The sequence below is a fragment of the Mercurialis annua genome, linkage group LG4 (genome assembly GCF_937616625.2).
Source record: "Mercurialis annua linkage group LG4, ddMerAnnu1.2, whole genome shotgun sequence".
NCBI classification, from domain to species: Eukaryota; Viridiplantae; Streptophyta; class Magnoliopsida; order Malpighiales; family Euphorbiaceae; genus Mercurialis; species Mercurialis annua.
Window position 1 is genome coordinate 32,971,810 of NC_065573.1, and position 13,540 is coordinate 32,985,349.

The following is a 13,540-nucleotide window of genomic DNA, read 5'->3' on the forward strand; positions in this document are numbered from 1 at the left end:
AAACTTTGACAAAAGATAAATTAAAAAAAATCAAAGAAAAACTATTTGAAAAATAGAGGGTACATGTAAATTAAAATTATTATCACGTTATTTGTAAATATAATTGTTTTATTAACGGGATTTGGAGCAATATAAAAAGAATAAAAATAAAATAATTTTTTTTATTATTATTTAAAAGCGAATCAGCTCACAAATTTATTATTGATGCAGCTTGTGAGTTAAATACGACTTGAACACCATTGAATTCACATTTGGTTCGTTTATATAAATAAATACTATAAATTAGAGTCTGAATTTGTTCATTTAGACTAACGAATTCTTATCGAGCCGAACACCAAATTGCTCAAACAAATGCTCAAAGACTTTGACAAAGACTACCCTCAAAGTCTCTCTCCTCTCTATATATATCTATGTATCTAGGTATCTCTAAATGATCATAAAATAGAAAATTAAAGAGAAAAAAGTACTAAACACATGAATTCAATTAGGCCATTAGTTTCCTTTATTATACTAATTGCTCTGGTTAAGACAGCCAGTGCAGGTCCTAATGCCGCCCAGTGCAAAGAAGAGATAAGGCTCGGTCTTAATGCTTGCAAGCCTGTCGTGTATGGCAAGTCACCGTCGGCAGAGTGTTGTCACCGAGTCAGAGTTTCACACGTGGAATGTGTTTGCCCTGAAATTACCCCTAAAGTAGCTGTGCTTATCGATATTAATCGGGCCGTTCGACTCGTTCAAGGTTGTGGTCGGAGAGTTCCTCGCCATTTCAAGTGTGGAAGTAAGTTATTTTCTGATTCAAATTAGAGCTTTATAGTTTAATCTTTCAATAATAACTTTTTGGTTAACTTTTTTATTTTTTTCGATCTGTGATTGTAGGTATCACAACTCCATGAAAATTGAAGTTGCTTTGGTTAATTTCTGGCTAAGTGGTTCTATTGTCAGATGGTGTTTTATAATTTGTATGGTCTGCAATTATGAATAATTAAGGATCTGATTGTACTTAATTTGGCTTATGTTCCTTCATCTAGCTTTATGTTTTTGCTAATTTTTGGCTACTTTAGCTAATTAAAAACAGCCAAATTAATCTATATTGTTCAATTAATAATTGGTGCATTAGTATTAATTGTTACTGTTTTTAATCACTAAACTTATAAAGTTATACTATGTGACTGACAATTTATATTAAAATTGTTCTTTTATCTTCTTTTTTTTGATAATTAGGGGGTGGGGGAGCGTTTATGGGAGAAATCGATCCCACGACCTAACAGATTACTGCCTAGCGCTTATACCGTTTGAATTATAGCTCATTGGTTGTTCTTTTATCGATAACTCTCGTGAACTTATAGTTTTTTTTTCAATTTATTCACATGTTTGACTAATTAGTCCCTATAGCTGTTTCCAAAACTGATGCGTCTGAAGTAATTGACAAAAATAATAATTTGATGTTATTATCTATTTCAAATTCATAACATAAATTGATATTTATATCTTGGTACTTTTACACAAATATTTTTCTAGTTTTTTTTAGGCCTAACTAAATTTCGAATCCAAACCTTTGAATTTTTTATCATTTACGATCAATTTTTTTTAATTTTCACAATTATATCCAATTTGAAAGGTTTTTTTTTTGTAATTATGGCCAAAACTATAAATTTTATTTTTAAAATCCGAACCTTTCAATTTTTATCAATTGCGGACAAAAATTTATATTAACTCTTTTTAGAAATTAGATACTCCCTCCGTCTCAATAGAGTTGTCCACTTTGAGAAAAAAATGTTGGTCCAAAATTCTTGTCCACTTTCAAAAAGTTCTAACTTTTACACTCAATGTATCTATATTACCCCTATTTAAAATCCACTAATGAGTAAATTAAAGTAAATTGCATGTGGACCCTATATTAAATAGTGGTATAACAAAAAAAATAAGGAAAATTTTATAAAATTCATAAATAATGATTGTTTTTCTTAAACTATGTGATAAAGGTAAAGTGGACAACTCACGGAGAGAGTACTTTTTAGAGTTTGGTCAAAATTGATAGAATATACAAAGGTTTGGATTTTAAAAAATAAAACTCAAAGTTTTGATTTCAATCTTACCTCACACACAACAAACAACAACATGACGAGAAACAAACAACTTTTATACGATCCGCAAATGAGATGATTACGACGACATCAATAGCTAGGCGGCTCGCGGCTAGACTCTGGCAGTGATCGCAGAGGAAGAGGAAGTGAAAGATATTAGGGTTTTAGGTTAAAAGAGATGAAAAAAAAATTACAGATTTGTCTTTAAAATTATTTTGTAATACAATTTTTTTTTATTAAGTTAGGATTATGTATCATACTAGTCCTTTATTTATGCCAACTAGACATTTAATAATGAAAAAGGAACGCCACATCATATTGGTTAACGGGGACTCTAACGGAGTTAATAACGAAGATGTTATTTGCACCATTTTTAACAATCATAAGGATCTAAGTGAATCGTCATCCATTTCAGGGGCCTAAATGTTCTCTAGGGTCCGACCACAATGGCCAATCATCACTTTTTTCTACCAAAAAACAATCAAACTGTTAATTTACTTTACCTTTTTTTTACAATAATTATAAATTCATTATTCTTTCTTTCTTCATTTTTTTTTTCAAACAAATGTGCAAGAGAATTTTAAATAGCGATAATACCGAATTACTGGTCGTATCATTAGTTTATCTTGATTTTTTTTTTGATATAGGGTCCATGAAATTTTCTGAACGGGGTTGAACTATGAGACGGTACTTTTAACCCTTCCATATTCAGACTAATCTCCACTCGAGCCGTATAGATCCCTTACGGGAGGAAAACTCTGACTCTAAATTTTGAACGGGTCATTTACGCTTTGGGGTTAATTTGATTGATAAATTGCTATTTCACATATTTGAAAGCAATTTGATTGAACTAGTATTCATATTGAGTTCAACTATATAAATATTACGATTCAAAATATTTAAATTCAAATTTCTCAAATAATTTTTATTTATCACGCTTAATTGTGTGTTATAGAAACTTGAATTCATGAATATATTTATAGTAGTTTACCTGAATAAATTCAATGCTAATTTCCCATAAATAAATATGAAATTGTACTTTAATTCTTTCCTTACTTTTTTTGGAAGTGGCATGTCGGCCTATTATTTGTAATTCAAAATACACTTCTGGATTTACTGACTTTATTATTTCTAATCAACACAAAAATTGTTCTTAACATTTGCTTTTTTTTTATATGAGAAAATAGGCCAAGGCCCAAAAAAACTAAGACGATCTATACATACGGGGATCGAGAGATTCGAGACCCCCATAATATCATCTATCATGAGACTGATAATCGCTCTAGGAGCATGATCAAAAACAGCAAGGCCAATGTCATGCGAGAAACCATGATTGGCCATCCAATTCGTATAACGATTTCCTTCACGATAAGTGTGAAGAATGCAAATCTGCCAAAAAACTTTAACTCGAGAATTTATATTTAAGTATTTAACTATTAAAAACAAAAAAAAGAGGAACTGATGAAAACAAAATTATACTAAATGAAAATTGCTTGATAATGATAGTCATTTCATATCTGATGGGAAATCTTATAACTAATAAACAAAGAAGAAACACAAACTAATTATTTAATAATAATAATAACGTAAGGTGGTAGGTGCATGCATGAGAATTTAATCACGATAATATATATTCCTCTCAGTTCCATCATGTGTGAATTCCGTTTTCTTCTTCAATGGAAATTCATATTTTTTTGGTTTTTGCTTGTTTTGATTCTGATGGCCTGAAGAAGAACCACCACCACCACCTTGCTGTTGCTGTTGCTGCTGCTGATTTGCATTACTGTAACCGGCCTTCCCAACATCATAAAAAGTCATATGTTTTTGTGCCATGTCGTCCAGCAATTTGTCTGCCATGCCTGAAACTTTGCGCTTAATTTGAAGAGAGATTAACTTTGTATATGATGATTAATATAATATATATTGAGACCCTTTTTATACCAATGTATAAGGTTACTGTATAGGAAAATGTATATATTTCTCTCGTAAGAGAAAATCTTGTTATAGGAAAGTAATATATATAATATATGTGTGTGTAGCTAGTAGAGGAAAAGCAAATCATTCCTTGTTTGTTTGGTCAATAAATATAACAAAGGAAATTGATGAATTTTACTAATAAGGATGTTGAAAGATGACTAATTGAGAGATTTTTGTTGAATATATAACTAATGTTATTACTATATATATATATGCACGCTTCTATGCATTAATTTTGGGAGAAAATCTATTTATTATTTCCATAGTATAGATATTTTCTATAGACCGGGTCTAAGTAAGATTTTTTCCTCATTTAATTGATTATTATTGATAATTTTTCAAAAATACTCATTTAAAAAAAAAATGCTTTTCAGACATGTTTATTTGTTATCGGAATCTCAGTAAAAATATTTAAAAAGTAAAAATATTTGTAACAATAACCTTCCCGGTTTTTAAGAAATTCATGATAATTTCCAAAATACCTAAAAACATATTTATAAAAAATATTGTATTTAAAAGTAACTGAAAACCATAACAAAAAAACACAACCGAAGTTAACCACCGGATATTTCTAGTAAATTTTTGGTGGTCTGTTTTAGAATTCAATTCGGCTCAAATTCAAATTTGATAAAAACAATTATGGATTCTAGTGATGGGTTTGCATTGATTTTGGTGATTATATCTATTGTGTACATGTGATATGGATTTTAGGTGAATTTAATATGAATTTTAGGTGGATTTAAGCAGTATATTTTAAAAAATACTCCCTCCGTCCCAATAGAGTTGTCCACTTTGAGAAATTTTTTTGTCCCAAAACTCTTGTCCACTTTTAAAAAGTAACTAACTTTTACACTTAGTTTTTCTATACTACCCCTATTTAAAATAAACTAATGAGTAAATTGCAAGTGAGTCCTATATTAAATAGGGGTATGATAAGGAAAGTAAGGAAAATTTTACAAAACCCATAAATAATAATTGTTTTTCTTAAACTGTGTGATAAAGGCAAAGTGGACAACTCTATTGGGACGGAGGGAGTATTATTTTTATGGATTTATATAAATTTAATATTATTATATTCATGTACAAAACCAAAAAAAAATCAATTAATTTTAGATGGATTTAAGCAGTGTATTTTAAAAATATTATTTTTATGGATTTATATAAATTTAATATTATTATATTCATGTACAAAACCAAAAAAGAATCAATTAATTGTAGGTGGATTTAAGCAGTATATTTTGAAAATATTATTTTTATGGATTTATATAAATTTAATATTATTATATTCATGTACAAAACCAAAAAAGAATCAATTAATTTTTTATTAGATTTCATGGTAATCTAAGAGGAGTTAGGGGTTGATATTCAAATAAAAGAAATAATAATATTTGATAAATTGGTTAAGCGAGTAAAATCAACTCATATATAATACTTCTTCCATTTCTTTTTAATTGTTCATTTAGTAAAATATATTTATCTCTAATTAGTTGTCCATTTAGAATTTTAATATGACTTTAGTTATTATATTTCAAATGTATTCCTTATTCATAAATGACTTTATGAGTTAATTTACAATATATTTATTGACCAATAGGGTTATATTTATATTTATTTTTATAATTTAAGATAAAACACCCACGATTTTAATATGTACAATTTTAACTAAATGAACAACTAAAGTAGATATTAATATGTACAATTTAATAGTTCTTTTTTTATTGTATCCCACACACATTAAATCCAGTCGATTTAAAACCTAGCCGTCTCTCTCTTTTTTGAGAAACCTCTCAAATCCTAGTAAGTTTTTCTTTTTTGTTCATTTGGGAGGTGGTTTTTGGCCATTCTTGGCCAAAAATCACCTCCCCAATCTCTTAAATTCAGTTTTTTTAGCCTTTTTCATAGTTTTTGTCTTTAATTTTGAATAAAGTTTCTTTCTTGGCCAATTTTAATCTAGATTTATAAATTTTTTTCTACCTTAGTATCTTAATTTTATTAGATCTGTTTTAATTAAAATTAAGAATAGTTTTTTTCATCGTTGGAGATGAAATTGTTTTTTGCGATGCAAGCGATTTGGATCTCTAAAACAATTAGAGCCACCATCTTACGACGGATTTCACCAAATATCGATATATTTTTCGTTGGTATAGATGATGTCTTTAGTGTTAAAGAGAAGAGATTTGTCACAAAATATGTGATTAGGGACTTTAACGATGAAGTTATAGCTGCTAGCTGTAGCAGTCGTGCGATTAAAGTTAGTATTATCATGGCAAGCGAAGCTAATCTAATTCCCTTTATTTTAAAGGTTGTAATGGATGCCTTCAACAACAACTGTTTGCTTTGTAATATTATCAGTTTGATAGCACATGACTACTTTACCTTAATTGAGATGTATATATATTGTTTTAATTACGATAGAAAATCTCATGTGGTAGCATATGACTATTTTAGTTTATCTAATTGGTTGGGGCATGTCCCTCCGATTATCAAATTCTATGTACTGGCTGATCAATCAGCTTTTGATTAATAGAACTTTTTATTTCAAAAAAAAAAGTAGATATTAATATTTGATCAACAATAAAGAAAAATCAATAATAATTGATCAACAATCAACCTTCAATAGTCAATAGTTGACCGTTGACTGTTGTCAACCGACTAAAATTAAATAGTTAAGTAGAAATTTTAAATCAATACTTTATTTAAGTAATTTTTAACTTAATTGAATTAATTAAGTTGAGTTTAAAAGGTGTTATCAAACCCTTCATAATAAAACAAGTTCTTCATTCTTTAATTTAAAGAGATTTTTACACAATTATCCGGAAGAAATACAGAAATACTAGCTCGGAAAAATACTTTTTAAAATACCTAAAACTATAAATATTTACAAAAATATTATATTTAAAAACCCACCCCTAGAGTTAACCACCTGAGTTTTTTGGTAAATTTTTGGTTGTTTCTTTTAGTATTCAAATCATATCATAATTCAATTTTAATATTCATCTGATGGATCTCGTTGATAGATTTGACGTTGATTTCGGTAGTTTATATTATTTTGTACACTTGACATGGATTTGAGGTGAATTTGATGTGGATTTAATTTATAGTATGAAGATACCAATGGGAGTTGGTACAAGTGGTAAGCGGCTTGATATCGCTTAAGTAAGGTCTCGGGTTCGAGTCCTTGTGAATGCAGAAAATTCCCACTGGCAGACTCACCCACCATGCCAGGTGCGCGACGCGGGTCGGATCCGGATTAGTCAGGGCGAAGCCTTGGAAACCGGATGGGCTTACCAAAAAAAAAAAAATTATAGTATGAAGAAGAATTAAATTTTGACCAACAGTAAAATCTAAATTCTTTCACTTAAAACTTGGTTACATGCACATGATTAAACTCTTACAGATAAGAATTAATAAATGAATAAATATATGATTTGGGTATCAAGTAAGAGTACTAGTAATGGAAAATTTTGTACAGAACATCTAATTATAATAATCCATTTTGGATTTACAAACAACCATCAGGTTGAACAAGACCAATTGAATTTCCGAGTACATTAGCACAAGATGATTGAGCTACTTGATGTAAATGTGTCAAATTCACATTCTTTAATTGGATTCCTTTGCATGGGAAGTTGGCACTGCAATCCAACTTTATAGCAACTGCTGTAGCCGATGTTCCTCTGATTCCTTGATATGTTATATCACTAATTTTAATGCCAGACACCTATTTGAAAATTTACAAGTTCAAATTATTAGTACAATTATACTAAATGAGTAGTAGTAATTAGTTTGATAGATTGAAGATATGCATGCATACCTCTGTGGGACAGTTTAAACTGTGAGGACAATAATGTTGGTCTATAATTATAGGATATTGAACGTTATGCATAATAGCGTCCATGAATCGAACTCCTTCTACAAAACCACTGCTCTGTCTGGCCCATGACTTTATTCTAAATCCATTTGTTGTATCTCTAAATATGCTTCTTTTTACTGTCACATTTTTCACCCCTTCTTCTTCCTTTTCCCATCCTAAGCTTCCTATGCTGCAACATGTTTGTAATTCTTAAAAATTAGTATTGGTGTGTAACATGATCTCTATGTATAAATTATTCAACGGTGGTGATGGTCAACATTACCTAATACCGTGACCGGGGCCACATCTGATTCCTTCGATCCATAGATTCTTTGCACCGGGGCCTATGGAAATGCAGTCATCGCCTGTTTTAATTACGGAATTCATTATGACAACGTTGTCGGAGTATTGGACATGAATGCCATCTGTGTTGGGACTATCTCCTGAAGCTATTACTTTGACAGCTTTAACATTCACATCTCGACACCCATTGAAGCCAATATGGAACATTTGGCTGTTTAATGACAGTAACCCATTGATCTTTATGTTGTTTGAGTTTGTAAACATCAGTGTCTGCAGCAACACACATAATAAGAATTCCATAAACTCATTCTATAATTAATTCTATTTCGTGAATATGAAAATGCAAATTAGTAGTAGTACCGTAGCACCAGTAGGGCAGTTGGTGTTTTTAGCCTTGCAAGCCCAGAGATTGGATCCCTTAGCATCAAGTGCTCCACCAACAATGGAAACGCCGCTAACTCCTTCAAAACTAAGCCAGTGGCTAGCTTTGCCTAAGATTTGATAGTCACCAGGTGCCACTAAAGTGCCATCTATTCTAATGGTGATGTAAGTGCTTTTGCAGGAACCTTTAAAAGACATGGAGCCAAGTAGATATCTTCCTTTAGGTACGTAAATCATGGACGAACCAGTGGAACCACAAGCTGCAGCCCATGCATTGAGAAAGGCCTCGGTCGAATCAGTCAAGCCATTTGGTTTGGCTCCATAATTTAACACGTTATAGTTTGTTGTGGCAAATGATAAGCTAATGTGCTGAGCAAATAGAATGATGAAGAAGAAACTCATCGTCATGTTCATATTAAATTAACAGAGGAAATCGAGGAGCAGAAGGTTAAATTGAGCAGTTATGAAAAATGAGGTAAAAGAGTAAGTAGTGGGAAGTTGAAGATGGGAAGTTAATTAATTAAAAGAATTAAGGGTATTTATAAACATGATTAATTAATTTATTAATTATGAACGGTTACACGTAGATTAAAATGATTAATAGAGTATTAACGAAGTGAAGCTTGTGAGAATTGAAAAGTTGAAGAAAGCTGCGCAGGTATTGCCATTTTGATTCTATGCATGCACTTACGATTGCTTACTGTTTAATTCAGAGTGTACGGCACAGCCATCATCACAAACGTATGATTTCTTAGCTCTCAATATAAAACAGTTTACTTTGGGTTCATGGAGTCATTACCAATCTCTAATCTACGTACATAGGTACATTTAATGATCTGTATTGTTCAATTAAATTAAATTAAATAAATAGTCTAAGCGGGCTAAGATTAACTTGGCATTTAATCATGGAATAGTTATAAAGGAATGCCGAATGTCTATTAAACAAAAATGTAACTGAATCAATTCAATTTGCAAGCAATTCCATTATTTTATTCGAGTTGATCCCAATATACACAGCTCTACAAAATTACAAAATTAATCAAGCTTTAATTTTTTTATATTTATCTATATGTTTACAATAATATAATTACTTTTATATAAAAACATAATTCTTAATTTTTTTTTTTATATATTACAAAATTGAGTCGAATTTAATTTTTACTAATTATTTTACTAAGATCAAAATTGTATTTCTTAAAATAAAACTCAATCAAAGTCTAGTAGAGTTAGAACCTCAAGATACTAGATTCAACATTTTAGGAGAAATACAAAATTATAGATTTCATATCATTTTAGGAGAAATACTCAGAAGAATGCATACCAACCGTCAATATGTCTGGACAAAATTCCATTTACATGATTTGAATTGTATTAAAGTTTATGGGTATATTTAAATCTTTTTTACTCACTATTCCCTTTTATGGGTGTATCCAAAACAGTCCAAATGTTAAAAATGATATTAATTTATAAATTCCAATTGCTAATATTTTCTTTGTTTGTAATTTTTTTGATTTTTTTGGACATATACTTCTAAAAAGAGGCATCTCAAGCACTTCTTACTCTCCGTCGTCAATTGGTGGAACGCATCTACTATCAGGTATTAAATTGAATTTTTTATATTATTATTTAATTTAAATGATCAGGTATGAGCTGATATGTCTTATTTCAAATGATCGCCACATTTATGTTTTACAAAATCAAGATATACTTATATTATTTTACTCACTATGTTGGTCCCAATTGACATTTTTATTTTGTGTCCTAACATGAACAACAAGAGTCTGTGTCTTTAGACAATATTAGAAAAAGAAATCTTTCTGGCTTTGACATTGGATAGGATTGGAGATTTTTTTTTCTTTTTTTGAGGAAGATCGGAGATAATTAGAATTCATATGTTTTAATAGATTTAAATATTTTATTATTTGGAATATATAAATAATTATTAAAAATAAAATGTTACTATAATTTATCATGTATAAAAATTAACAAAATTGAAAAATAATAAGTGAAGGATTATTGAAAAATAATAAAAATGAAATCCATGGTTTAAAATTGAAAAATAAAATGTTACTCTAATTAGCTTGTAGAAAATAATAAGTTTTGATAAATTTTTTTGATCTAAAATGACTCAATTCATACTTTGTGTTATTTAAAGAGTAAATAAAATAAATAAATAAACCAGAAAATTAATACATTAGAAAAAAGAAAAAACATTTATTGAAGTGTAGCGAGTCCAAGGAGCAGCATAGTGGCAGTAATACCCATGTCGTTTGCCATTTTGTGAGGCTGAGGATAAACTGGATCACTCAAACACAGCCATGAACTGAACTCAACCCCAAACAAACTCCTCTCCTCTTTCAACAAACCCCAACCATGTCCATTTCCATGGCTTTGTTCTCTCCGCCACCGCCTACTCAATTCCTCCGCTCATTTTCCCCAAAACCCCAACTCTTCACCACCAAGCCAACTTTCTTACTCGCACCCACTAACCCACCCCTTCTTTTCTCTCCTCCAAAAGTTTCTGCAGACAACGGTGCTGGTGTTTCACCAGCTTCTGTAGAGGAGGAGCCGAAGGTCGCTGAGCCAGCTCCAGCCGCCGCTGCCGTGGAGACCTCTCTGGGGAGTAATGGGGCTGTGAAGGGTGAGGAAGTGAAGGTGGAAACTAAATTTGTAGACGCTAAATGGATTGGTGGGACTTGGGATTTGCAACAGTTTCAGAAAGATGGGAGTACTGATTGGGATGCTGTTATTGATGCTGGTGAGTTCTGTTTTGTTAATTTTCTTTAGTTTTATGTCATTTTGAAGTTTGTTTATTTTGAAGTTGCGAACTTTATCAAGTATAAACTATAATGGAATTGTAAATGTAATGGACCAAAGTATGTGTCTTTATCTTTTTGGTTAATTGATTGGAGTTGAAATCAAGTTTAAACCATGGATTTCACATTTTCTAGGTTAGACTTATAGTCAGTTCATGATTTGAGCATTGCTGGTGAGAGTGGAGGAAAAGGGTATGAGTAGTTGCATTGTCCGGTACGGGCTGTAACCATCACTTTAGACATGTATTAGGTTAAGCAGACAATTTGTTCTCATGGGTGTTTGTTTACATAATTGATGATAGGTGTTGCGTGATTTGTCCTATTTCGGCCTGCTACCTGGTTAAGAGGGCTGCGATAGTTATCGGAGGTTTTACATAACTGCTTTTAGAAGAGAGGATGCCTTAATATTACAATGACTGTGCATAACCTATGCTCCATTGTGGGTTATGGTTGTATTTTGGAGAGTCCCATCTCAATTCAAAAGCTTGAAATGAAAATTTTGTTTAGAACATTTTGGTATTATAGGAGGAGCTATCAAGGTGGTCTTAAGAGTATTCGAGTTATTATTTCAACTGCAGAACAATTTACAGTCTACTCTTGTTTTTATTTTTCCTTTCAAAGGTCAACAAGATTCATCTGATAGAAATTTGCCACATTGATTTGAACTCAATGATATCCTTTACATTTTGAGTGGCCTAACAATTCATGTTATTGGGGTGGAAAAGATTTTAATTCACTGTTAATGCTTCCCATCTACTTTTAACTATAACTTCGTATACATAATACATTGCTTATTTCTGGAAGAAAAAGGAAGGTCGGCGTGAAGTTGGGATTCTATGTATGAGTTTCTCGATTCATTCTCTTTTCTTTTATCGGTTGGTGGAGTTTCATGGTTTCTTTATTTTTCTAGAGGTTAGAAGGAGAAAATGGCTTGAGAGCACTCCAGAAACTTCAAGCAACGATGACCCAGTAGTTTTCGACACCTCGATCATACCATGGTGGGCATGGATGAAAAGATTCCATCTACCTGAAGCAGAACTACTTAATGGTTCGTTCTTATCCTTTTCCGATTCTATTATGTCCATCAGATAGCTCCTGTTTTGATTTGTATGATTTTAAGATTCTTAACTAATCCTATTTCGTGAGTTTTGCGCAGGACGAGCTGCAATGGTTGGATTCTTCATGGCATACTTTGTGGATAGTTTAACCGGTGTTGGTCTAGTAGACCAAATGGGCAACTTCTTCTGTAAGACATTATTGTTTATAGCTGTGGCTGGAGTACTTGTAATCCGGAAGAATGAGGATATAGAAACTATAAAAAAGCTGGTGGAAGAGACGACATTTTACGACAAACAATGGCAAGCAACCTGGCAGGATGAAACCCCTGGCAGCTCCAAAAAATAATAGATAGATGCTGTTTTGTAAGTTAATCTTTAATTGTTGTATCCAGTTTTTATTTGTTGTTGTTGTTGTAATCATGTAGTTGCCAAAGGAATTGAAATTTTAATACCATTTCAACGTAATCAAGGCTTTCATGAGCTTTCCATTCATATCATATGGTTGCCTGCAATTCTTTTTACATGCAGTATATTTATTGATAAATTAAGATGGGTTAATGTCATATAAATTCACCAACTTTAAACGTTTTTTCATTTTAATCACAGTTTAAATTTTCTCATTTTCATGCACGAACTACCATTTTTTCTTAAATTCATACACGGTGCTGAGGTGTCACGGCTCCATTGGTGTAATTAGCTGAGGTTAAGGTTATTTTACACCAATAAATGAGTGCCACCTCAGCTATAATTCCATTAAGTATGTTATAAATATTGTCAAGAGGCTGATAAAGATTGCAAAACCTGTGATATTTATTATGATCTCCTTGAATTGAACAAGGCATCATCTTTAGCTAATGAACTGAGTTACAGAACAGAGAAGATTTTCTCACTAGAAAATAGAAAAAAAAATCATACATTAAAGTGATCAATAAATGGACCATGAACTATATTAAAGAAATAATTTATTTTTTTCAAATTTACCATAAAAGTGATAAATAATTCACCATAAAAGTATTAAACTCCTAAATAAATAGATATGGTCGCATGATAAACGATCAAATTAATTTCTCT

At 31.0% G+C, this 13,540-nt stretch overlaps 3 protein-coding genes across 3 annotated transcripts; 2 read left to right on the forward strand and 1 right to left on the reverse strand.

Moving 5' to 3' along the window:
• The first annotated feature begins 418 nt into the window (after nt 1-418).
• On the forward strand, nt 419-1,001 carry LOC130014564 (uncharacterized). Its single transcript, XM_050372669.2, has 2 exons — nt 419-775; nt 874-1,001. Exons 1-2 carry the CDS (start codon nt 475-477, stop codon nt 888-890), a joined length of 318 nt encoding a protein of 105 aa, XP_050228626.1. The 5' UTR covers nt 419-474; the 3' UTR covers nt 891-1,001.
• A 6,484-nt stretch (nt 1,002-7,485) lies between these two features.
• Nucleotides 7,486-9,043, reverse strand: LOC126679133 (polygalacturonase). Its single transcript, XM_050374074.2, has 4 exons — nt 8,575-9,043; nt 8,195-8,484; nt 7,873-8,101; nt 7,486-7,779 (listed from the first exon to the last, which is right to left on the reverse strand). Exons 1-4 carry the CDS (start codon nt 9,007-9,009, stop codon nt 7,561-7,563), a joined length of 1,173 nt encoding a protein of 390 aa, XP_050230031.1. The 5' UTR covers nt 9,010-9,043; the 3' UTR covers nt 7,486-7,560.
• A 1,802-nt stretch (nt 9,044-10,845) lies between these two features.
• Nucleotides 10,846-12,961, forward strand: LOC126678840 (light-harvesting complex-like protein 3 isotype 1, chloroplastic). Its single transcript, XM_050373749.2, has 3 exons — nt 10,846-11,353; nt 12,322-12,459; nt 12,568-12,961. The coding sequence occupies exons 1-3, from the start codon at nt 10,969-10,971 to the stop codon at nt 12,813-12,815; spliced, it is 771 nt and encodes a 256-aa protein (XP_050229706.1). The 5' UTR covers nt 10,846-10,968; the 3' UTR covers nt 12,816-12,961.
• The last annotated feature ends 579 nt before the right edge of the window (nt 12,962-13,540 follow it).